General features: G+C 37.6%; 1 protein-coding gene across 1 annotated transcript in view; it reads left to right on the top strand.

The window, feature by feature from the left end:
* Positions 1-26,663, top strand: part of LOC128550328 (RNA polymerase-associated protein CTR9 homolog) — a 50,165-nt gene that overhangs the window by 6,443 nt on the left and 17,059 nt on the right. Inside the window, exons 5-16 of the mRNA XM_053529175.1 lie at positions 291-469; positions 3,656-3,851; positions 7,605-7,712; positions 8,522-8,641; positions 8,917-9,033; positions 9,588-9,806; positions 10,383-10,566; positions 14,398-14,486; positions 15,341-15,526; positions 16,055-16,142; positions 16,454-16,602; positions 20,518-20,634. Of these exons, the coding sequence (XP_053385150.1) occupies positions 291-469; positions 3,656-3,851; positions 7,605-7,712; positions 8,522-8,641; positions 8,917-9,033; positions 9,588-9,806; positions 10,383-10,566; positions 14,398-14,486; positions 15,341-15,526; positions 16,055-16,142; positions 16,454-16,602; positions 20,518-20,634 (1,752 nt within the window). The remainder of the gene's footprint in view (positions 1-290; positions 470-3,655; positions 3,852-7,604; positions 7,713-8,521; positions 8,642-8,916; positions 9,034-9,587; positions 9,807-10,382; positions 10,567-14,397; positions 14,487-15,340; positions 15,527-16,054; positions 16,143-16,453; positions 16,603-20,517; positions 20,635-26,663) is intronic.

Raw genomic sequence — 26,663 nt, forward strand, 5'->3', positions numbered from 1 at the left:
TGAAATGTTTCTTGTTCAAAAATTCTTTTAAATATTGGACTTAACTTCAGGTGCATCAGATGTAATAAATACTGGACTCTACTTGGAATGTTATTTTATAGAAACAGCGGGGAATTAAATATGACTGCCATTATCACAGGATGATATTCTGGCAGAAATATTGTCCTACTTCCAAGAAGCACTGATGGAAGTTAGTTTAGCTTTGAGCAATTTCTGTGTAGTCTATATAAAATAAACATTTTAAAAGTAAACTGACATATCATCTATATTGTCATAAAAATTTTGTTTAGGCAACCAACAATATCCCGTCATTGCTTGGGAAAGCATGTATTGCTTTCAACAAGAAGGAGTTCCGTGGTGCACTGGCATACTATAAAAGAGCTCTTAGAACAAACCCTAGCTGTCCTGCATCTGTCCGTCTTGGAATGGGACATTGCTTCATCAAACTGAACAAGATTGACAAAGCCAGGTAAACTGATACTTTCTATGCAAAATAACTTAATATGATATGGTTCATTTTCCACCGGAAGTTAAGAACATGTACATGTACTGTAAAGAAAACGGCATCAGTTACCAGGATTGTGAAGAATTACAGTATGCTCGTATAAAGCTTAGAAAAAAAATCTGTATGCAAGAGAGTTTTACAAAACTATTATAGTAAAGCAACTGAAAACAAAATGGAATTCTTGGAATAGCGAGCAGTCATTGTATATACATCTAAACTGCAGTAATTTTCAACATTCTGTTGTGAATTTATTTCATACTGTCAAATCATTGAATTTTTGTGGTCAAAACAGAAATTATGTTAACATATGAATCCATATACTTTTGAGGATAAAATGAACTGGAATTTTCTTTGTTTGTTGTTATTTCCTGGATTGATGCAGCTGAGAAATCCAGGAAAGTTAGTCCTCTACAAACATTAATGTTTTCATAATGATTGACATATACTTAACTGAATAGCAACTCCTAACATACAGAATATTACATGTGTTCATGCCTTCTAGTCAGCAAAAATTTACTTTTCCAGCTCAGAATTGGCATACACACTTTATTAAGGCAACTGGGAACTTAACAAATTTTGTTGCATTTTTAGAAATAACTAAGAAAATAATTGTACCCCCCGACAACAAAGTTGTAAGGTGGGGTATACTGGTTTCAGGTTGTCTGTCTGTCTGTCTGTCTGTCCGTAGACGCAATCTTGTGCGCACCATCTCTCCTTATCCCCTTGACAGAATTTAATGAAACTTCACACAAGTGATCAGTACCAACAGTAGTTGTGCATGGGGTATGTTAGGTTCTTTTAAAAAAAAAATTTGCAGAGTTATGGAACTTTGTTTTTTTGTTACTATACAATATACATAGACACAATCTTGTGCGCATCATCTCTCCTCATCCCCTTGACAAAATTTAATGAAACTTCACACAAGTGATCAGTAACAACAGTAGTTGTGCATGGGGCATGTTAGATTATTTCAGAAAAAAAATTTGCAGAGTTATGGGACTTTGTTTTTTTTTTAGCTCACCTGTCACAAAGTGACAAGGTGAGCTTTTGTGATCGCGCGGTGTCCGTCCGTCCGTCCGTAAACTTTTGCTTGTGACCACTCTAGAGGTCACATTTTTCATGGGATCTTTATGAAAGTTGGTCAAAATGTTCATCTTGATGATATCTAGGTCAAGTTCGAAACTGGGTCACGTGCCTTCAAAAACTAGGTCAGTAGGTCTAAAAATAGAAAAACCTTGTGACCTCTCTAGAGGCCATATATTTCACAAGATCTTCATGAAAATTGGTCAGAATGTTCATATTGATGATATCTAGGTCAAGTTCGAAACTGGGTCACGTGCCTTCAAAAACTAGGTCAGTAGGTCTAAAAATAGAAATAACCTTGTGACCTCTCTAGAGGCCATATATTTCATGAGATCTTCATGAAAATTGGTCAGAACGTTCATCTTGATGATATCTAGGTCAAGTTTGAAACTGGGTCACGTGCCATCTAAAACTAGGTCAGTAGGTCAAATAATAGAAAAACCTTGTGACCTCTCTAAAGGCCATATTTTTCATGGGATCTGTATGAAAGTTTGTCAGAATGTTCATCTTGATGATATCTAGGTCAAGTTCGAAACTGGGTCACGTGCGGTCAAAAACTAGGTCAGTAGGTCTAAAAATAGAAAAACCTTGTGACCTCTCTAGAGGCCATAAATTTCATGAGATCTTCATGAAAATTGGTCAGAATATTCACCTTGATGATATCTAGGTCAAGTTTGAAAGTGGGTCACGTGCCATCAAAAACTAGGTCAGTAGGTCAAATAATAGAAAAACCTTGTGACCTCTCTAGAGGCCATATTTTTCATGGGATCTGTATGAAAGTTGGTCTGAATGTTCATCTCGATGATCTCTAGGTCAAGTTTGAAAGTGGGTCACGTGCCGCCAAAAACTAGGTCAGTAGGTCTAAAAATAGAAAAACCTTGTGACCTCTCTAGAGGCCATACTTGTGAATGGATCTCCATAAAAATTGGTCAGAATGTTCACCTTGATGATATCTAGGTCAAGTTTGAAACTGGGTCACGTGCCTTACAAAACTAGGTCAGTAGGTCAAATAATTAAAAAAAACCTTGTGACCTCTCTAGAGGCCATACTTTTCATGGGATCTGTATGAAAGTTGGTCTGAATGTTCATCTTGATGATATCTAGGTCAAGATTGAAACTGGGTCAACTGCGACCCAAAACTAGGTCAGTAGGTCTAAAATTATTAAAATCTTTTGACTTCTGTAGAGGCCATATTTTTCAATGGATCTTCATGAAAATTGATCTGAATGTTCATCTTGATGATATCTAGGTAAAATTCAAAACAGGGTCACGTATCTTCGAAAACTAGGTCAATAGGTCAAATAATAGAAAAACCTTGTGACCTCTCTAGAGACCATATTTTTCAATGGATCTTCATGAAAATTGGTCAGAATTTTTATCTTGATAATATCTAGGTCAAGTTCAAAACTGGGTCACATGAGCTCAAAAACTAGGTCACTATGTCAAATAATAGAAAAAACGACATCATACTCAAAACTGGGTCATGTGGGAAGAGGTGAGCGATTCAGGACCATCATGGTCCTCTTGTTGTTACTATAATATATACATAGACACAATCTTGTGCGCACCATCTCTCCTCATCCCCTTGACACAATTTAATGAAACTTCACACAAGTGATCAGTAACAACAGTAGTTGTGCATGGGGCATGTTAGGTTCTTTCAGCGACAAAAATTGCAGAGTTATGGGACTTTGTTTCTTGTTAACATACTATGTACATACAGTCTGCATATGCAATCTTGTGCGTGCCTAATCTACCAAACCCTTGCACACGATTTAATGAAACTTCACACAAGTGATCAGTACCAACCCTAGTTGTGCATGGTGCATGTTACATTCTTTTAGATAAATATTCTGCATAGTTTTGGGACTTTGTTTTTTGTTACTATACTGTATACATACAGTCTATATACATACAGTCCACATAATTATGCAGTCTTGTGTGCGTCAAATTGCAATGTACTATGTCAGTGCATGCGGGGGGTACATTCATCACCTTTAGTGATAGCTCTAGTTTCAACTGTTGGGAGAGATCTCAGAATTTTTACTTATGTTTACTGATTTTTAGAATGGCTTTTGAGAGAGCGCTACAGTTAGACCATCAGTGTGTAGGTGCCCTTGTTGGACTGGCCATACTGGAGTTGAATGCTAAAACACAGGACTCTATCAAGAATGGTGTACAGTTACTGTCAAAAGCATACAACATTGACTCCACCAATCCTATGGTCCTTAATCATCTAGCTAACCATTTCTTCTACAAAAAGGTATATTGAAACAAAATTACAGTACTGTGAAATCATTTTTATTTGCGTAGGATAAATTTTTGCGTATTTTGCGCTACAAATGATGCACGAATTTAAGACCGCACAATCATTGAACAATTAAGTACATAGTTATCTGAATTTATTTGCTGTTCAAAATAATGTATGTTATAAGACTCATGTATTTCAGTCTTTCTCAATATGCCACGGTTTATCTGCACTTAAAATAAAGGTTGTCTTGAAAGGAGCTTATTAGTCCCCTACTGGTTGAAAACCAGTTTCGGGGACTATAGGAATGCGCTTTTCCGTCCGTCCGTCCGCAATTTTGTGTCCGGTCCATAACTGTCATCCATGAAGGGATTTTAATATTACATGGCACAAATGTTCCCCATGATGAGACGACGTGGCGCAAAACCCGGACCCCTAGCTCAAAGGTCAAGGTCACAATTGGAGGTCAAAGGTCAACAGGGCTTTTTTCTTCTCTGGTCCATAACTCTCCCATCCATGAAGGGATTTTAATATTACTTGGCACAAGTGTCCTCATGATGAGACGACGTGTCATGCGCAAAACCCGGACCCCTAGCTCAAAGGTCAAGGTCACAATTGGAGGTCAAAGGTCAACAGGGCTTTTTTCTTGTCTGGTTCATAACTCTCCCATCCGTGAAGGGATTGTAATATTACTTGGCACAAATGTTCCCCATGATGAGACGACATGTCATGCGCAAAACCTACACCCCTAGCTTAAAGGTCAAGGTCACAATTGGAGGTCAAAGGTCAACAGGGCTTTTTTCTTCTCTGGTCCATAACTCTGCCGTCCATGAAGGGATTTTATTACTTGGCACAAATGTACCTCATAATAAGACGATATGTCATGCACAACTTTCAGACCCCTAGCTCAAAGGTCAAGGTCACACTTAGCAGTCAAATGTTAACATAGCATGAACAGGGTCTGTTTCGTGTCCGGTCCATAACTCTGACATTCATTAAGGGATTTTAATATTACTTGGCACATATGTTCCCCATGATGAGACGACGTGTCGTGCGCAAATCCCGGACCCTTAGCTCAAAGGTCAAGGTCACAATTGGAGGTCAAAGGTCAATAAGGTTTTTTTTCCTGTCCGATCCAGAACTCTGTCATCCATCAAGGGATTACATTATTGCTTGGCATAAATGTTCCCCATGATGAGATGACATGTCATGCGCAACACCCAGTACCCTAGCTTAAAGGTCAAGGTCACACTTGGAGATCAAAGGTTAGTAGGATTTTTTTCCTGTCCAGTCTATAACTTTGTCATGCAAAACAGGATTTAAATATCAGTTGGCACAAATATTTTCCTGGATGAGACAACATGTTATGCGCAAAACCCAAGTCCAGGGTCTAATGTCAAGGTCACACTTGAGACCAAAGGTCAGACACAAGAATGACTTTGTCTGGAGCATTTCTTCTTCATGCATGGAGGGATTTTGATGTAACTTGGCACAAATGTTCACCAACATAAGACGGATTGTCATGCGCAAGAACCAGGTCCCTAGGTCTAAGGTCAAGGTCATATTTAGAGGTCAAAGGTCAAATTCAAGAATGACTTTGTCTGGAACATTTCTTCTTCATGCATTGGGGGATTTTGATGTAACTTGGACCAAATGTTCACCACCATGAGGCACCCTTGTTTTTAGAATTACGTCCCTTTGTTATTACTGTAAATAGATTTTATTGTAACTTTTTTATTATTGGCCGTAGAGAAAAATCGAGACCACTTTTCTGTGGTACAACATGCATGTTACATCCAATTTTTAGGTGTATTTTGACCTATCTCTACCTGGTAAAGAGTTTCTTGTGGACTTACATTATATAGATTTTTTTTTTTTTTTTAAGATTAATTTTCTTTTGTTCAGTGCTCCAGCTAGCTATTTACAGCAGGGCGCATTGCCCGTTCCGAAATTCGATCCGCCCTGTTGCCCCGCCAGGCACCCTGCCCGTTTTACAACCATTCATTTATTTTTTTTTATCCAAACTTCCCTTTTTTGCCTTAGTGATAATAATACACTGCTGTATTGCCCCCTTTTTATCGAGTGGTACACAGGGGGGGGGGGGGGGGGGGCATTGACATAATTAGCAAACAATTAAACAATTACTTGCTGTTATCGTGCCCGAGGCAGACCATGATATTTTAGACTGCTCCACTAGCATTAAAATCATTGAACCTTAGTGTTAAAACAGTTTGCAAACCAGTCTGAAATCATTATCATTTCGCGCCACCTGTCAAAGTGTACTTTCGTTTTCGGTAATATAGTCGTAAATACCCCTTTATACACAACTGAAACTTAAGTCCAGACAACAGACATTTATATGTAATTAATAAAAATCGATCACAATCAAATTTAAATAGGAAACTATTTTGATTTTATCGTTTTACAAGTTTTTGAAATCGAAAGTAAGTTGTCGTCTGCTTTGTGAAATTGCCGATTTTTCATGAAGATTTCTTTGAAATTAGTTTACTAAGATGTAATGACAGGGTACACTTTAATGTCAGATACTGTGAAATGCTGTTAAACTGTCTTTGCATCATAATATTTTTTCAAAAATATTGTTTAAACTGGACATTCGACGACTTTTAGAAAAAAGTGTAACCATATCCGGATATAAAATTTTGGATACCCGGAATATGTCTATTACAAGTGCTAAACTTGCTTTTAGACTGTTGTAAGTTAAAAACTTTGCCCGATTTCATTTATTTAAGTGGAAGTTTAAACTTTATTTTCTGTATATAATATGTTACAGGTATAAATTTATAAATATCAAGTAGCCTACATGGAGAAGATGTGTACTGAAATTGAAACAAGTAAAATAGGCCTAAACACATAGATATTGTTATTCAGTATGCAATTACAAAGAAATGTTACAAGTTGAAAATCAATGCCAAGTAAATTACAAACAGCAGAATTTTTAGTTAATAAATAGGTGCATTAGAGATGACAGACATAGCCTATTAAAAGACCATACCTAAAGTGTGCCAAAAAACATGCCTAAATTATGCCAAATTCCATGCCTAAAGTATGTTAAAATGCACTGTATGCATGGACCAGTTATATTTTTTTCCCGGGGGAGTACTGTCCCGGACCGACCACCACCCCAGAAGTGCCCTTTTCAGTGCCAGCACCCTGCCCTTTTTTAATCCTAGCTGGAGCACTGTTTGTTGGTACTATAAATAACTTATATGATAACTTTTTTATAATCGGCAAAAACATTTCAATATGAAAACAACTGTGGGTTTTTATATATGCACATTTTAATCCAAGTGTGTTGTTATAACATATTGTATATATAGTACAATATTGTTGATACATCAAATTAAAGACTGCACGAAACTCTGTCTTTTTTGCCATTTGCACGAAATTTCATGCCAGCAAATTTAAATGATTTCACAGTAACTGTTTTTGCATGAAATTACTAGACAGAAGTAGTATATTCTCCTGTCTGTCAGCATTTAATTAAATGAGAAATTTCATTTGTTAAGTCTTGCATGTGCCGTAACTCGTTTTATTTGCAAATTACAAAATTAAAAAATATAGTTTAAAATAAGTTTACTTATGATGTGAGGAAGTTATCCAGATGGCTTACTAAAGGCAGGTCCAGCTGGTTTGCTGAAGGTGGATCCAGTCTATGATATAACATTGTTAGAGAAAGAAAGAGAAAATTTTCTATAAAGAATGTAAAATTAATTAGCTATGAATAAATGCAACTGTTATACTTTTCAGGATTACAAAAAGGTGCAGCATTTGGCCTTACATGCCTTCCATAACACAGAGAATGAGGCAATGCGTGCCGAGAGTTGTTACCAATTAGCTCGAGCTTTTCATGTGCAGGTTAGAATAGATTTATATGTAGTAATATAAAATCTGAACAAACAGTTCCATGTTTGAGGTCTGATAGAGAGGTATATGATGTGTGTTTTAAGTATAAATTCAGACCATATTTATATTTCATACTGTACTCGACTGTTAAATAACTGCATATTGTCTCCCACATGGAGTAGGGTAAACATACAGATTTAATGCAGTCCGTCTGTCTGTATGTCACAAAGTTTGTCTATGCAACATCTCCAACACCACTGGGAGGATTTACACCAAACTTACCATTAACCATTATTGCCAATTTTAGTTGTGCATATCATAAACTATAAAATATTGAATATTATTGTTTAGCTAGTAGCTTTTCCATTTAGCTAATGAACAAAAAAGGCACTAGCTAATTTTAACACTACTTGCTGTGTACCATTAGGCTGAATTTCACCAAACCTCACAAGTGATAAGTGTAAAGTGTAGCTGTCATGTTCTAATAAAATGATTTTCAGTGGAGTCATTACCCCTGATTTGTCAAATTCTGTAATAACTTTGCTACTACTGATAAAAATTTCAAGAGTTTCTGCTGCCTAGCCTTTTTGTGTATATTGTTAGATTATTACTGATCAGTGATTTTCCTTGGAGTAATAGTCGTTACTTTATGGTATTTTACAATTACTGCATGGTAAGTGATGGGAAACATACATTTTTCATGAAAAAGCAATCTCTGGTTCATTATTTATTATTGCATAAAAGGACATATGTCTTTGAAATGTACTTTTTATATTTGTTGACATTGTAAACACATAGAAACATACACTGTATATTTACAGGAGGACTATGATCAGGCATTTCAGTATTACTACCAGGCCACACAATTTGCATCTCCTAATTTTGTTTTACCATTCTTTGGTCTTGGACAGATGTATATCTATAGAGGAGATAATGAAAATGTAAGTACAGATGCAGGACTGTCCTGAGGAATTATCAGTAGTTATTATGTTTGTTGTTTAGTTCTTTTAGAAACTAGTTTCAATGAAGTCAGTTAAATTTTAGTTTTTCGAACGACACCATTTTGTTCATGTTTTGTAATTGACATCAAATAGCACGTGCAAGGGCCATCCTTTATATTGTTACGCCAATGTTGTTTATACAAAATAATCGCTTTTTTCTTACCATACAAAATATATAAAGTGAATGTAAATATATGATATTGTTTATTTACCAGGCATCCCAATGTTTTGAGAAAGTGTTAAAAGCCCAGTCCAACAACTACGAGGCAATGAAGATTCTAGGATCTCTGTACTCAAACTCTCCCGATCAAACAAGGAAGGATACTGCAAAGGTGTTGTACCATGAGGAATCTTATTGTCAGAATGTAGTTACATAGTGAACAGGCATAATATATGAGTGGTTATGTTTGCTGATTTTGAATCCTTTTCTCCTGGCATCTTTTGGTTTAAAACCCCACAAAATTTTATTAATTTATAAAAGTAGAAGTGAGATCTGCTTTGTTAAGTTTGTGTAATTATGTGTCAGTTATGATTTTCTATACTAAGTATTACATCATATATCATTTAAATCACGCCAAAGTCACTTAAGGTCATATCATCCAGATGTAAAAAAAACAAAAGGGGGATACCCCCCTTTCAGTTCACTCATGCAACATCCCTTCTCTGAACCTTTGCCCAAGCACTGGGGAAAATTCATTGGCAGGATCCTGTCAGATAGAAACAGTCACATTGAAAGTAGATGTGCATATCTTGGGAAGATATTTTTTACTTTAGATGTTTTTTTATGATTATTGATATGAATTTTGAAGTATAAATTACTGTCACTCATTGATTGATGGGTACACAGGCCACCTAGATATATTACTGAATGTTTTATCTTTAATAGGCTCATCTGAAGAAAGTCACAGAACAGTTTCCTGATGATTTGGAGGCCTGGATAGAACTTGCTCAGATCTTAGAGCAGTCTGATGTACAGGGAGCTCTGTCAGCATACGGGACAGCTACTCGTATTCTTAGAGAAACGGTCAAACAAGATGTTCCACCAGAGATTCTCAACAATGTGGCAGCTCTCCATTTCAGGCTGGGCAATCTGTTGGATGCTAAAGTAAGTCAGAATCCTGTTGATTTATACAGTATAGAAATTTCAGTTTTATTTAGGGTTTGGAATTTGATATAGACATTACATTGCTTTGTTGTTTTAAATATTATTGGAATGGAACAATACACAAGAACTTGAGAAAGCGTAGAGCAAAGATGCTGCAGACATTGTTCAGGTGTCATTACAAGTTTTCTCTCAATTGATTTGAATGAAAATGTTACGTTTAAAAGTGTGTCCCTTCCACCGTCATGTGTTGAAAGGAAATTGCTTTATACAAAAGTCTCCCTATCAGGAGGCCAAAGTGAGGTGAATGTCCTGTCCCGTTTGTTGACTGGCTGAAGATATTGCATGTCATCCAACCTCCACCTCAGATTTATTTAGAGCAGTTGTCAGTTACTGTCATAGAGGTTCATTGTGGTTAGGAAACAAGAAACTCTGGTTAGATTAGCTGACTGCCAGATATAACTGAAATACTAGTGAAAACAAATGACAACTGTGTAATCTTAAAAAAACAAACATGTATTGCTGTATTATTTATTTAAAAGTGAAGTTTTACCCAAAAATGTAAAAAATGTATTTCAGAAATACTACACTGCATCCTTGGAACGTTCGAGGGCAGAAGCAATGCATGACGAGACATATTTCAGTGCAATTTCTGTGACAACTACGTACAATCTTGCTCGACTCCACGAAGCTACACACGAATATGATGAGGCAGAGAGATTATATAAAAATATCCTCCGTGAACATCCCAACTATGTTGACTGTAAGTATTTATTAGTCCCCTACTGGTTGATTTATTTATTAGTCCCCTACTGGTTGATTCCAGTAACTTAATAGGACTGTGCTTTTCCATCTGTCATTCCATCCATCTGCAATTTTGTGTCCGGTCCATAACTTACCATCCAGCAAGGGATTTTGATTATTACTTGACACAAATGTTCCCTATAATGAGACGTTGTGTCATGCGCAAAGCCAGGACCCCTACCTCAAAGGTTAAGGTTATACTCATACAGCTGCATTTATAGATCAACCGGGCTTATTTCCTGTACGGTTTGTAACTCAACCACCCATCAAGGAATTTTATATTGCTTGGCACAAATGTTTTCCATTTTAAGACAATGTGTCCTGCATAACCTTCAGACCCTTAGCTTAAAGGTCAAGCTCACACTTTAGGTCAAAGTACATGGTATTAACAGATCTGTTTTGTTTCTGGTCCAGAACTCTGCCATACTTGATGCATTACTATGATACTTGGCACAAATGATTCCCATAATCAGACGATGTGTCTTGTGCAACATTCAGAACCCTGGCTCAAAGATAAAGGTCACACTTGGAGGTCAATGGTCAACAGTGTTTTTATTCTGTCTGATAAATAATTCTGTCATCCTTGAAGGGATTTTGATATTACTTTATGTATCCTATAATGAGTTGATATGTTACGCATAACACACTGACCCCTAGCCCAAAAGTCAAGGTCACATTGAGAAGTCAGTTATCAATATTTTTCAATTTTTAGGGGTCCAGCGGATGCAAAATTTTCAGGGATCCACATTTAGAATGTAAACCATTTTTGTTAATTTTTAGCTCATCTGAATTTTTGAAAAAAAATGATGAGTTATTGTCATCACTTGAGCGGTTGTCGGCGTCTGCGTCGGCGTTGCCTGGTTAAGTTTTATGTTTAGGTCAGCTTTTCTCCTAAACTATCAAAGCTATTGCTTTGAAACTTGGAATACTTGTTCACCATCATAAGCTGACCCTGTATAGAGAGAAACATAACTCCATCTTGCTTTTTTGCAAGATTTATGGCCCTTTTGTACTTAGAAAATATCAGATTTCTGGTTAAGTTTTATGTTTAGGTCAACGTTTCTCTTAACTATCAAGCTTTTGCTTTGATACTTGGAATACTTGTTCACATCATAAGCAGACCCTGTACATCAAGAAAACATAAACTCCATCTTGCTTTTTGCAAGAATTATTGCCTTTTGGACTTAGAAAATCAGTTTTCTTGGTTAAGTTTTATGTTTAGGTCAGCTTTTATCCTAAACTATCAAAGTATTCCTTTAAAACTTGCAACACTTGTTCACCATCATAAGCTGACCTGTACAGCAAGAAACATAACTCATCCTGCTTTTTGCAGATTTATGGCCCCTTTTGGACTTAGAAAATATCAGATTTCTGGTTAAGTTTTATGTTTAGGTCAACTTTTTTCTTAAAACTATCAAAGCTATTGCTTTAAAACTTGCAATCTTGTTCACATCATAAGCTGACCCTGTACAGCAAGCAACAAACCTCCATCATGCTTTTTGCAATAATTATTGCCCCTTTTGGATTAAAAAATCATTTTCTTGTTGAATATTATGTTTAAGTCAACTTTTCTCATAAACTATCAAAGCTATTGCTTTAAACTTGCAACAGTTTTCACCATCATAAGTGGACATGTACATCAAGAACATAACTCTATCCTGCTTTTTGCAGAGTGATGGCCCTTTTTAGACTTAGAAAATCATGGGTAGGACAATATTTCTATTTACAAAAAAATCAGATGAGCGTCAGCACCCGCAAGGCGGTGCTCTTGTTTAACCAGGTATATCCTTTGCAAACAGCAACACTATATGAACTTTTCTGTCCTGATGATGAGCAAATGCAGAAGTTTGAAAATTTGTGCTGACTTCAGTTAACGGTTTGGTAGAATTCTTAGTGGTATGGATTTTCTGGAGCCAAATAGACCAGAATCAACGCTCACATTTTAGTGCAGGTCTTTGGTCTGTTTGGGATGAAGCTTCGCAATCAGAGGCTGCAGATTCCAGGAATTTATCAACCTGATCATTTCTATTACCCCCAAAAATAGCTTACTGAAAAAGTACTTGCTTTGACATTTTGTAAGCCCGCCCGCTTAGCTCAGTAGGTAAGAGCGTTGGTCTACGGATCTCGGGGTCGCGAGTTCGATCCTCGGGCGGGGCGTATGTTCTCCGTGACTATTTGATAAACGACATTGTGTCTGAAATCATTAGTCTCCCCTTGATTCATGTGGGGAAGTTGGCAGTTACTTGCGGAGAAACAGGTTTGTACTGGTACAGAATCCAGGAACACTGGTTAGGTAACTGCCCGCCGTTACATGACTGAAATACTGTTGAAAAACGGCGTTAACCCAAAAAATAAACAATTAAATTGACATTTTGTATGACTTGTTATACGCCCAAAGGGATGTATAATGTTATGACGCCTGCGTCCATCTGTCTGTCCGCTCTGTTACTCTTGAACCCCTTGAAGGATTTCAAAGAAACTTGGCACAAATATTCACCACATTGAGACGACGTGCAGAGCGCATGTTTCGGATGGCTCCCTTCAAGGTCAAGGTCACACTTAGGAGTCAAAGGTCATATGACTTTGTTTTGTGTCCGCTCTGAACTCTTGAACTGCTTGAACGATTTTAAAGAAACTTGTCACAAATGTTCACCACATCGAGACGACGTGCAGAGCGCATGTTTCGGATGGCTCGCTTTTTTTGCGGAGTTAGAATTCTTTTTTTCTGTCGGCTTAGATTTTTTTTTTAATTTCTTCCCTTTGTTCTTCCTGTCCTTTGGGCTTCAACAGTCAAGTTCTTTAAATTTTGCATGATCGTAAGAGGCGACTAATAGGGTCTTAACACTTGGTTTTGCAGTAACTCTGTGATTCCAGCAGGTATGCAAATTTTGATTCCATACCTCATGTTTTTATTTCGATGTAAATGAGATGTGGAACCAAAATTTGTAGTCCTGTTTGGCGCCATATAACCTATACTGTGTTGGTGTGCCATAAAACCCAAATAAATAAATAAATAAATTAAGTTTTGCTCCAATCCTCCTCTGATATAACCCTTCGGGCGTATATACTATATTGCCCCACTTGGCGGAGCTCTTGTTCAGTGTGTAAAGGTAACTTCGGAGTGTTCCAAAGACGGCGTTTTATCACTTAGAAGCATAACAGTTGGTTGATAGTAAAGTGTGTTTATTGGTCGATATAAATGTACTGCTAAAAATAAAACCCCATTGATGAAAGATCGATCATGATGCTGCATCTTTCATCCTAGGGGATTCAAGTGGGACTTACAGGGTGGAATTTAACTGTATATTGAAGTAGGATCCTACGTCCGGTAAAGTCCTGACTGGGTTATACAGAAGTTGAGACAATTTGTTACCTTCCAGTAGGGGACTTGTATTGCATGTCAGTACTTCATTAATTGTTAGACATGGGGTTGCATTACTGAATTTTGTAAAAACAATGTCATTTCTTAAGAGAATACTTTTGACTGTAGAAATGTCTTTCATTCTGTTCAGATTTGGTTGACCAAGGTCATAATGTAGACTGCATGTTTCAGTTAAGTTGATTTCTGATTTATTTATTTTTTTTTGTTTTGACATTTTCTTTAGAAATTCTGACACCCTTAAACTTTTCAGGATTCGCAAAATTTAGTTTTTAGGACAGTAATTTTGTTCATAGTATTGGAATGTTTTTGTGAAAGAATTTCATGCAGAAAAAAAATGTTTTATTGTAAAAAATCTTCTCAGATTTTGTATACTATAGAAATGTTATGGAATCAATTGTATATGACCAGGTTATCTAAGACTGGGATGTATGGCAAGAGATCGAGGACAGATTTATGAGGCTTCTGACTGGTTTAAAGAAGCATTGCAGATAAATCAGGTAAAATCTTCACCTCATTTATCTGCTATTTTAATTATGGCATAACAGAATAGTATGTTCCCTGAGCCATCCTCCCCCTTCCCTGAGTCATCCTCCCTCCTTCCCTGAGCCATCCTCCCTCCTTCCCTGAGCCATCCTCCCTCCTTCCCTGATCCATCCTCATTCCTTCCTTGAACCATCCTCCCTCCTTCCTTGAACATCCTCCTTCCCTGATGTCATCAGGGCATTTTTTCCTGATCCATCTTCCCTGACCAATCCTCCCTCCTTCCCTGATCCATTCTCACTCCTTCCCTGAGCCATCCTCCTTCTTTCCCTGATCCATCCTCCTTCCTTCCTTGAACCATCCTCCCTCCTTCCTTGAACCATTCTCCTTCCTTCCCTGATGTCAACAGGGCATTTTTTCCTGATCCCTCTTCACTGACCAATCCTCCCTCCTTCCCTGATCCATCTACACGCCTTCCCTGAGCCATCCTCCTTCCTTCCCTGATGTCAGCAGAGCTTTTTTTCCTGATCCGTCTTCCCTGACCAATCCTGCCTCCTTCCCTGATCCATTCTCCCTCCTTCCCTGATCCATCTACCCTCCTTTCCTGATCAATCATCCTTCAGTGTAGTGCATGTTCTGAAATATTGGAAGAAAAAAGTTATTTTTATTAAACCTCATTTCAGTTAAAAAATTTGGTCTTTGCATACCTTAAAAGGTGAAATCAATTGAATTTGGGACATGGTGACAGTCAAAATTTTGGTCGGGCATCTATTGATATTTCTTTAGTGTTTCAAGAATGACTGTGCACCAGAAAATATTTACAATATTATATGGCAGTAAAGGTTGATATTTGCTTTACTTGTTACAACAGGATCATCCAGATGCCTGGTCACTGATTGGCAATCTTCATCTTGCCAAGCAAGAGTGGGGTCCAGGACAGAAGAAGTTTGAGCGTATCTTGGCACGGCCGGCAACCAAGGATGATGCCTACTCTCTCATTGCTCTTGGAAATGTCTGGCTTCAAACTTTACATATGCCAATGAAAGATAAAGATAAGGTATGTTGTGTAGGAACTAATTTAGTTTGTTGTAGACGTTTTCTAATCTTTTATCAGTCTATTTAAAAAATACAATCTACGGACAATATGATGTCTTGTAAATACCGCTGTAGACCTTGACAGGCTGGATGGCAGGGTTTTCGATTATTAGAATTTGAACCTTAAGGTTGATTGATAATCTTCATAAAAGAATACTGCTAGTGTCTTCAGTGTAAAGTTTGTATATTTGGAATAATAATGCATTCAAATTTTAACATACATTTCTTTAGTACTACAAGTGTTTAATGCTTTGCATATCCAACAATATAAGCAAGAAGTGAGAGTTACCCTTCACTTGGAGGCCTCTGTGGCCAAGTAGGTCACACCCCTGGGTGTAAGATGGAGTTTTCCAGCAGTTGTGAAAAAAACGACAGAAATAATCCAGTATGCAAGAAATTGGTAATTCAGAAACTGCTGATAAAATGTTCAAAGTATACTGTAAAAAATTGTTAATAAATGAACTAGAATTAATCAAACAATATTTTACAGCAAAAACGTCATCAAGACCGAGCACTAGCCATGTATAAACAGGTGCTGAGAAATGATGATAGAAATATCTGGGCTGCTAATGGAATAGGTAAATATATTTTTTAACAAAACGGAAAAAGAATTGTGATAGTTCTGTCATTTGCACAATTATAATGAATCAATTAAATGGTAAGTGTTGTTGTCATGAATTGAGTGTTAAACTATTGTTTCTGTTATCTATCATTACCATGCCAGAAAATGACCTTACTAATACTGAAGTTGAAGTGTTTTCATTTTAAGAGAAGTCATATAAACCTATCTTTGTAGCACAGCATGAGTTATGTTGTGCAATTTTAATAGGAAAAGATATCTTATAACTGAGTATTCACTGTTAATTAAATTATGATACTTTGTCACCAGGTTGTGTGTTGGCCCACAAAGGATGTATCAATGAGGCAAGAGATGTGTTTGCCCAGGTGAGAGAAGCCACTGCAGACTTCTGTGATGTATGGTTAAACATTGCACACATCTATGTTGAGCAGAAACAGTATGTTGCTGCCGTTCAGATGGTAAGTTATAACATCTATGTTGAGCAGAAACAGTGTTTGTCCATTGAGATGGTAAGTTGTTACATCTATGTTGAGCAGAAACAGTATGTTCCTGCCGTTCAAATGGTAAGTTGTTACATCTATGTTGAGCAGAAACAGTGTTTGTCCATTGAGATGGTAAGTTGTTACATCTATGTTGAGCAGAAACAGTATGTTTCTGCCGTTCAGATTGAACGTTTTTACATCTATGTTGAGCAGAAACAGTGTTTGTCCATTGAGATGGTAAGTTGTTACATCATGAGCAGAAACCTATGTTGAGCAGAAACAGTGTTTGTCCATTGAGATGGTAAGTTGTTACATCTATGTTGAGCAGAAACAGTGTTTGTCCATTGAGATGGTAAGTTGTTACATCTATGTTGAGCAGAAACATTATGTTGCTGCCGTTCAGATTGAAAGTTTTTACATCTATGTTGAGCAGAACAGTTTTTTCACCGCCATTCAGATTGAAAGTTATCATATTCCTAGATACAAAGTATTTGGGGGCTATACTGGAGTCATGTATTTCCGTTTGTCAGTTCATTCAACCATATTCCTGTCAGCTCAATATCGTCTTAACTGCTGGGAAGATTTTCATGCATCAGTTATAAACCTCATCAAGACTACATGCCGAGGATACAACTCGGGTCACTAGGTCCAGGGTAAGTAATAGTTGAAGGTCAAAAACCAAATATCTTAACTTTTTATCTGCTTGATACCTTTTAAACGAGCATGCTCTGAAGGTTTTCATAAACTTAGCATCAAATATTTTATTCATCAGGAAGATGTGCAGAGCACACAACTGGTCACTCAGTCCCAGGTCAATGTCACGCTTACAGGTCAAAGTTATAAAATAGAGCTCCATATCAAAATGTATTTCATGAAACTAATGTCATTCCTTAACCTGGTTAAATAACATGCAGAGAACCGAGTCCAGGACACCAGGTCCAAGGTCAGGGTCACTTTTTAAGGTCAAATATCTCAAATTGTGTCCACATCTTATTAACCATATTATTAACCACTGAAAGGAGTTTCAAAAAAACTAACTTCATCACAATGACATGCAATGTGCACAGCTCAGGTCATTAGGTTCAAGGTCAAGGTCACACTTGAAGACAAAGGTCATAATCATTTACCCTGTATCAAAGTGGCATATGGGGGTATTAATCAGTTTGAGTGTGTATGTTGTTGCCATTGAGATGGTAAGTTATCACATCTGTAAAACAAAAACAGTATGTTGCTGCAATTAAGATGGTAAGTTATATTGACGTATTTGCACCTGTCTTGTAACTTTTCAGTTATAACCCAACTTTCAAACTTGATTCTTTTTATGCCCCCGAAGGGAAGCATATTAGTTTTCAACTGTCCGTCCGTTTGTTCGTTCGTTCGTTCGTCACAACATCAACTTTTTGCATGAAGGCACTTTACTTGCAAACCACTGCACCCAGGACCTTCAAACTTCACATGCTGATAGTACTTATTGAGTATACCACCCCTACTGACTTTGGGGTCACCAGGTAAAAGGTCAAGGTCACAGGGGCCAACATTAACTTTTTGCATGAAGGCCTTTTACTCGCGAACCACTGCAACCAGGACCTTCAAACTTCACATGCTGATAGTACTTATTGAGTAACCCATCCCTACTGATTTTGGGGTCACCAGGTCAAAGGTCAAGGTCACAAGGGCCAACGTTAACTTTTTGCATGAAGGCACTTTACTCGCGAACCACATCACCCAGGACCTTCAAACTTCACATGCTGATAGTACTTATTGAGTATACCACCCCTACTGACTTTGGGGTCACCAGGTCAAAGGTCAAGGTCACAGGGGCCAACGTTAACTTTTTGCATGAAGGCACTTTACTCGCAAACCACTGCACCCAGGACCTTCAAACTTCACATGCTGATAATACTTATTGAGTACACCACCGCTACTGACCTGGGGGTCACCAGGTCAAAGGTCAAGGTCACAGGGGCCAACATTAACTTTGCATGAAGGCACTTTACTCGCGAACCACTGCACCCAGGACCTTCAAATATCACGTGCTGATAGTACTTATTGAGTACACCACCCCTACTGACTTGGGGTCACCAGGTCAAAGATCAAGGTCACAGGGGCCAACGTTAACTTTTTGCATTAAGGCACTTTACTTGCGAACCACTTCATCCAGGACCTTCAAACTTTACATGCTGATAATACTTTATGAGTACACCAACCCTACTGACTTTGGGGTCACCAGGTCAAAGGTCAAGGTCACACGGGCCAATGTTAACTTTTTGCATGAAGGCACTTTACTCACGAACCACTTCACCCAAGACCTTCAAACTTCACATGCTGATAGTACTTATTGAGTACACCATCCCTACTGACTTTGGGGTCACCAGGTCAAAGGTCAAGGTCACCAGGTCAAAGGTCAAGGTGCTGCGGGGGCATTTGTCACCATTAGTGACAGCTCTTGTCACATTGTTAATTTTAGTCTTGAATGACCACTTGATTCATAACCATATGTTTATACTGTATGTTAAGGATTAGTCTGACATGTTTATATCATTGACAAGTTATTCTAAAAATAAGAAAAATACCAAATTATGAGTTTGCATTGTATCAGCTTTCAATTCTTGAAGGCAGACAGGAAACTTTCTGATAATCAAACTAAACAAAAATAAATGTCACTGTGACTGCCAGTCAAACATTTCAATTGCCCACACAAACAGTGAAACTTGTACTGTGACTGCCAGTCAAACATTTCAGTTGCCCACACAAACAGTGAAACCTGCACTGTGACTGCCAGTCAAACATTTTAGTTGCCCACACAAACAGTGAAACCTGCACTGTGCCTGCCAGTCAAACATTTCAGTTGCCCACACAAACAGTGAAACCTGCACTGTGACTGTCAGTCAGACATTTCAGTTGCCCACACAAACAGTGAAACCTGCACTGTGACTGCCAGTCAAACATTTCAGTTGCCCACACAAACAGTGAAACCTGCACTGTGACTGCCAGTCAAACGTTTCAGTTGCCCACACAAACAGTAAAACCTGCACTGTTACTGCCAGTCAAACGTTTCAGTTGCCCACACAAACAGTGAAACCTGTATATTAAATTCCACTGTATGGAAATCAGAAAGTGATAGTAGGCAGTCCTTATTCCTCAGGTAGAAAAACAAGTTGCAAATATTGTAAATTTAACCCATAACCTGCTGAACTTCTATAAATAATGAATTTGTCCACCTTGCAATTTGGACAAAACCATTAACTGTTAAAAGGGGTGAATACCAAAAAGATACTGACCGAATGGTGAACAGTGCAGATCTGTTGATCTACATTTCTCAAAAAGGCAGAATCAGTCGTGTCCAGCATGATAAGGGTTAAAGTGATATTAAATGTCTTTAAAGTTAGCAGGTTCCTGTTTGAAGGTGGTCATCAGTACAAGCTAGACTCTACTGTTCTATCCACATTGTTCATAACAAGGTTTTTACCTGATTTTACTTAAGTATAAAACAATACCATTAATACTATAGTTGTTCTAAGGAACTTGGAGTGACAGTCAGGATGGTTATAGGAACTTTCCAAAAATTTTAAAATACTTATAGTTAGGAATTCATCATAAAAAAAATTGGGTCGGTTGGAGGGGGGCGAGGGGGGTAGGGGTTCCATGGTAAGTTTTAGCAATATTTTTACACCAGTATTGTTTTTTAAGTTTGATTTTGACTTGATTTGTCAATTGATTGTTTATAAACTTTCAGAATACCTTGATATGCATAAAAGCAATATTTCCTTGCAAGTTAGAAAGATGTACAATTTATTTCTGTACCTTGCAGAATAACATTGAAATTCATGGAAAACGCTGGTACAGATTAGGTAATGCTTTTAGTATAAAATTGTATGATATTTTTTGCAGTATGAAAATTGTCTAAAGAAGTTTTTCAAGTACCACAACACTGAAGTAATGGTATATTTAGCAAGAGCCTACTACAAATGTGGAAAACTGAGGGAATGTAAAAATATTTTACTGAAGGTAAAGAAAAACAAAGACCTTTGGCTTTGTAAGCTCTACTCTTTGAAGATTAGGTAGAGCTATTGCACTCATCAGTGTCATGTCCTGGTCTGATTAAATTTTTGTATGAAAGCTGGTACCTTAGTAACCACTTGTGGGAATGGATTAAAACTTCATATACTTGCTTACTGTGATGAACTTACAAGAGGTGCTCAGGTTCCATAATTCTGTTTTGAATTTTTGCAAAATTATTATGTAAGTTGGTATCCTAGTACCCACTTATTTGAATGGATTGAATTGTCGCACGCTTCTTTGCTGTAATAATCTGACATGCAGTACAGAGGTTCTATAACTTTATTTTGCATTTTTAGCTCACCTGAGCATGAAGTGCTCAAAGGTGAGTTTTTGTGATTACCCTGTGTCCGGCGTCCGTCATCATCCATCCGGCGTCAACAATTTGACTGTTAACACTCTGTAGGTCACATTTTTGGCCCAATCTTAATGAAACTTGGTCAGAGTGTTGTCTTCAATACAATCTTGGACGAATTTGATATTGGGTCATCTGGGGTCAAAAACTAGGTCACCAGGTCAGATCAAAGGAAAAGCTTGTTAACACTGTAGAGGCCGCATTTATGACTATATCTTCATGAAACTTGGTCAAAATGTTAATATTGATGACCTCAAGGTCCAGTTTGAATCTGGGTCATGTAGGATCAAAAACTAGGTCACCTGGTCAAATCAAAGGAAAAGCTAGTTAACACTGTAGAGGCCACATTTATGATCATATCTTAATGAAACTTGGTCAGAATGTTAATCTTGATGATCTTTAGGTCAAGTTTAAATCTGGGTCAAGTGGGGTCAAAAACTAAGTCACTAGGTCAAATCAAAGGAAAAGCTTGTTAACACTCTAGAGGCCACATTTATGACTTATCTTCATGAAACTTAAGTCAGAATGTTAAACTTGATGATCTTTATGTCAAGTTCGAATCTGGGTCATGCTGGGTCAGAAACTAGGTCACAGGGTCAAATCAAAGGAAAAGTTAGTCAACACTTTAGAGGCCACATTTATGACCATATCTTAATGAAACTTGGTCAGAATGTTAATCTTGGTGATCTTTAGGTAAGTAGGTCAGGTGAGTGATACAGGGCCTTCATGGCCCTCTTGTTACAAAATTATGTCGGTTTTTTACAGCAATTTTTGTACATTAACTGATATTTCAGTGCTCACTAGCAGAATGTATTGAAACTTAAAACACTTGTTCATTGTGATGATCTGACATGTAGTGCACAGGTTTTATTATGTCTCCCCCAGGAGACATATTGTTTTTGCCCTGTCCATCCGTCCTTCCATTCGTCCGTCCGTCCGTACGTCACACTTCATTTCCGAGCAATAACTGGAGAACCATTTGACCTAGAACCTTCAAACTTCATAGGGTTGTAGGGCTGCTGGTGTAGACGACCCCTATTGTTTTTGGGGTCACTCCGTCCAAGGGCAAGGTCACAGGGGCCTGAACATTGAAAACCATTTCTGATCAATAACTAGAGAACCACTTGACCCAGAATGTTGAAACTTCATAGGATGATTGGTCATGAAGAGTAGATGACCCCTATTGATTTTGGGGTCACTCCGTCAAAGGTCAAGGTCACAGGGGCCTGAACATTGAAAACCATTTCCGATCAATAACTAGAGAACCACTTGACCCAGAATGTTGAAACTTCATAGGATGATTGGTCATGAAGAGTAGATGACCCCTATTGATTTTGGGGTCACTCTGTCAAAGGTCAAGGTCACAGGGGCCTGAACATTGAAAACCATTTCCAATCAATAACTAGAGAACCACCTGACCCAGAATGTTGAAACTTCATAGGATGATTGTACATGCACAGTAGATGACCCCTATCGATTTTTGGGTCACTCCATTAAAGGTCAAGGTCACAGGGGCCTGAACATTGAAAACCATTTCCGGTCAGTAACTTGAGAACCACTTGACCCAGAATGTTGAAACTTAATAGGATGATTGGTCATAAAGAGTAGATGACCCCTAACGATTTTTGGGGTCACTCTGTGAAAGGTCAAGGTCACAGGGGCCTGAACATTGATAACCAGTTCCGATCAATAACTTGAGAACCACTTGACCCAGAATGTTGAAACTTCATAGGATGATTGAACATGCAGAGTAGATGACCCCTATTGATTTTGGGGTCAGTCTATTAAAGGTCAAGGTCACAGTGACCTGTTCATGTAAAATCATTTTTTGGAAATAACTTGAGAACCACTTGACCTACAATGTTGAAACTTAATAGGATGATTGGACATGCAGAGTACATGACCCCTATTTATTTTATTACCCGAAATCATAACCAGAAGACAAGTAACATTCACATTTTTACATGTTTATTTGTACATTTCAGATATGAATACAGTCACATATTTCAATTACCGGCGCGTAAGATACTGTAAACAGTGCTAATTTAATCTATGAAATATTCCTTTCAATATAAAAGTTATTATCAATATGTTGGCAGAGTATGGCCACTCCAATGAAAGCTATTTGAAAAACCAGTCGACCGGGAGGAAACCAGACGTACCCGTAAAGCACCACGTCATTGCTCCACGTTACCTGTAGAGCAACAAGCAGCGCCACACGGACGCAAGGGATACCACAGTAACACCACAGTAAATTAAACATCCCCCAAAACTCGACGTTACCATGCAAAGCAATGAGGAATATTTAGCGGACCAACGGAGCAAGGCAAAGTACTGTGGTTCTAAGCAACGAGCAAGGCTACAGTACACAACAATATTTAGCGGACCAACGGAGCAAGGCAACAGACTGTATTCTAAGCAACGAGCAAGGCTACAGTACACCACAATATTTAGCGGACCAATGGAGCAAGGCAACTACTGTACTTCTAAGCAAGGCAAAACTATAATGAGCAAGGCTACATACACCACAGTAAATTAAATATTCCCATAACTCGACGTTACCTGCAAAGTAATGAGGAACATTTAGCGGACCAATGGAGCAGGCAACGTACTGTAATTCTAGGCGATGGCAAATACTATATGATGAGCAAGGCTATGATACTTTTAAGCAAGGCTAGTCAGATATTGCCAAGGCACTAGAGCAATACCTTTAATATACACCGTAACATCCGTACCATCAAAACGTCCCAAAGCACGCCCGATCGCCCCCACGGTAGACAGAATTTTTCCAGGCCCTTAAAATTAGGAGTGGACATAAAAATAATTGTATAAAATATGGAAATAATTAACTGGAATTTTAGTATAAAAATTATACATGTATAATTCTAAATTGTCCTTTGATTTCTCATAAAGCAACAGTCCGGAAGAATGATAATATCCTTTTAGATCTGTCTGTTTCACAAACTGTTTGTAGCCCAGGAATCCGTTCAATTAATGTCTGTGGAAAGTACCTGGAGTCTGATCACTTCCGGAGTTGGCACCAAATGGCAGCATATTATCTGCAACATAAGTACTTCACAAAACAGTCAGATTGTCATAACAGAATTAAAGATACAAAATATAATGAATTGTAGCATACAACAATTTTTATTATTATTATTATTATTGGGGTGTGGCGGGTGGGCAATTTAACATCGATCTGAAGCGCTAGCCAATACACCTTTAGTTCAACTGAGAAGATTGCACGTGCTCTCGATTTAATATAACGCTCGAGTGGTTCCCTGACGAATAGGCGTTTATCATTCATCTGTTATGTTTAGACAAGGAACTAGAAAACTGGATTACTTGACACGCGATAGTTTATGGCTAACACACTAGCAACGAGATAGCTATTAATTTCGGGAAAAAATAATGTATTATTTTTAGGCAAAATAATTTTTTATTATTTTATTACCCGAAATCATAACCAGAAGACAGTAACATTCACATTTTTACATGTTATTTGTACATTTCGATATGAATACAGTCACATATTTCAATTACCTGGCGCGTAAGATACTGTAAACATGTCTAATTTAATCTATGAAATATTCCTTTCAATATAAAGTTATTATCAATATGTTGGCAGAGTATGGGCCACTCCAATGAAAGCTATTTGAAAAAACCAGTCGACCGGAGGAAACAGACGTACCCGTAAGCACCACGTCATTGCTCCACGTTACCTGTAGAGCAACAAGCAGCGCCACACGGACGGCAAGGGATACCACAGTACACCACAGTAATTAAACATCCCCCAAAACTCGACGTTACCTGCAATAGCAATGAGGAATATTTAGCGGACCAACGGAGCAAGGCAAAGTACTGTGGTTCTAAGCAACGAGCAAGGCTACAGTACACAACAATATTTAGCGGACCAACGGAGCAAGGCAACAACTGTAATCTAAGCAACGAGCAAGGCTACAGTACACCACAATATTTAGCGGACCAATGGAGCAAGGCAACGTACTGTACTTCTAAGCAAGGCAAATACTATAATATGCAAGGCTACAGTACACCACAGTAATTAAATATTCCCATAACCGACGTTACCTGCAAAGTAATGAGGACATTTTAGCGGACCAATGGAGCAAGGCAACGTACTGTAATTCTAAGCGAGGCAAATACTATATGATGAGCAAGGCTATGATACATTTAAAGCAAGGCTAGTCCGATATTGCCAAGGCACTAGAGCATACCTTTATATACACCGTAACATCCGTACCATCAAAAACGTCCAAAGCACGCCCGATCGCCCCACGGTAGACAGAATTTTTCCAGGCCACAATAAATTTGCCAAAATTTACCCCCAAAAATTCTGTGCAACGATTTCTGAAATTCTGAAACATACTATCTCAGCTTTACAACAATTATATTTGTTCTTTAAAACCAAACTGGTTCATTCCATATAACTATAACATAATCAGATAGCGTTTTGAAAGACAAGTAGAGCAAATCCCACCAACATCACGTATCACGTTTGCCAATGTATGAAACAAGGAGCAGAAGGATATCGATCGTCTTGAGTGATTCGGATCATTTGGTCATCATCATGATGATAATCTATAGTTCTATCTTTGAAAGAAATAGCTAACTTAAATGCTTACCTAAAATATATTTGTTTGGATACACGTTTTATCTTAAGATTTATGTCCTAATCCAATTAAAATTCAATTCCAACCATGTTGATATGTACACATCAATATCTAGAAAGACCATTATCCCTTTTATCCGCAAGCATTATCCCTTTTATCTGCAAGCATTATGTTATTAGTGCATTTTGGTTAGCTTTTCAATGAGTTTACCAGGCCTCAATCGGGTCGGGTATGACAACACAATCCAATACACTACGGTACCAATTTAATAGTATTATTGTATAGATCAACTTGATACTAATTAAAACGACTGCATGTTTCTACATTGTATTATCGTTTGCTTGCTATGGTTCTCATGTCATCGTTGAACTCAAGAAGATTGTCAATGAAAGAAGTAAAGTGCATACTGAAATGTTTTTATACAAAATGTTTTCTGTATTGAAACGTTTTAAATAAGAAAATCATAAATTATCAAACATTTTATTGTTTAAGTTCCGTGTGAGATTTATACATCAAGGCATGTCTGGACTATTAATTTATGATAATACTGCGGTAAAATACCGAAGATAGCGGATGGGTCACACATCCCGAAAAATTGTCGTGCAATTATTAATGTATTTATAGGTGAATAGATCTACTGCGGAACTAGGTCGATATATTTATCAATGCTGTACTTCTGTCGAATCGTATATTAAAAGAAAACCATGCTTTACTATGAAGACCCTGAATAATCGACTTTTCCAATAATGTTTCGCTATCGCTTTCTACTTATAAATACGTAATCGTTCTATAAATAGATTGCAACTATAACAGCATGAAATATGTCAAATATTCAACTCACACGAAAACACAATGTCAACCTTATTTGTAGATCTAAATCTAATACATAATGACGTAACATTATCTGTCTTCAGTAAATAATTTCGGCTTGGTTTGTCAAAGAATTTTTACTTAGATATTAAAAATCCGACTTTAAATAATTTATATACAAA

This window comes from Mercenaria mercenaria, chromosome 17, assembly GCF_021730395.1.
Source record: "Mercenaria mercenaria strain notata chromosome 17, MADL_Memer_1, whole genome shotgun sequence".
In the NCBI taxonomy this organism is placed as follows: Eukaryota; Metazoa; Mollusca; class Bivalvia; order Venerida; family Veneridae; genus Mercenaria; species Mercenaria mercenaria.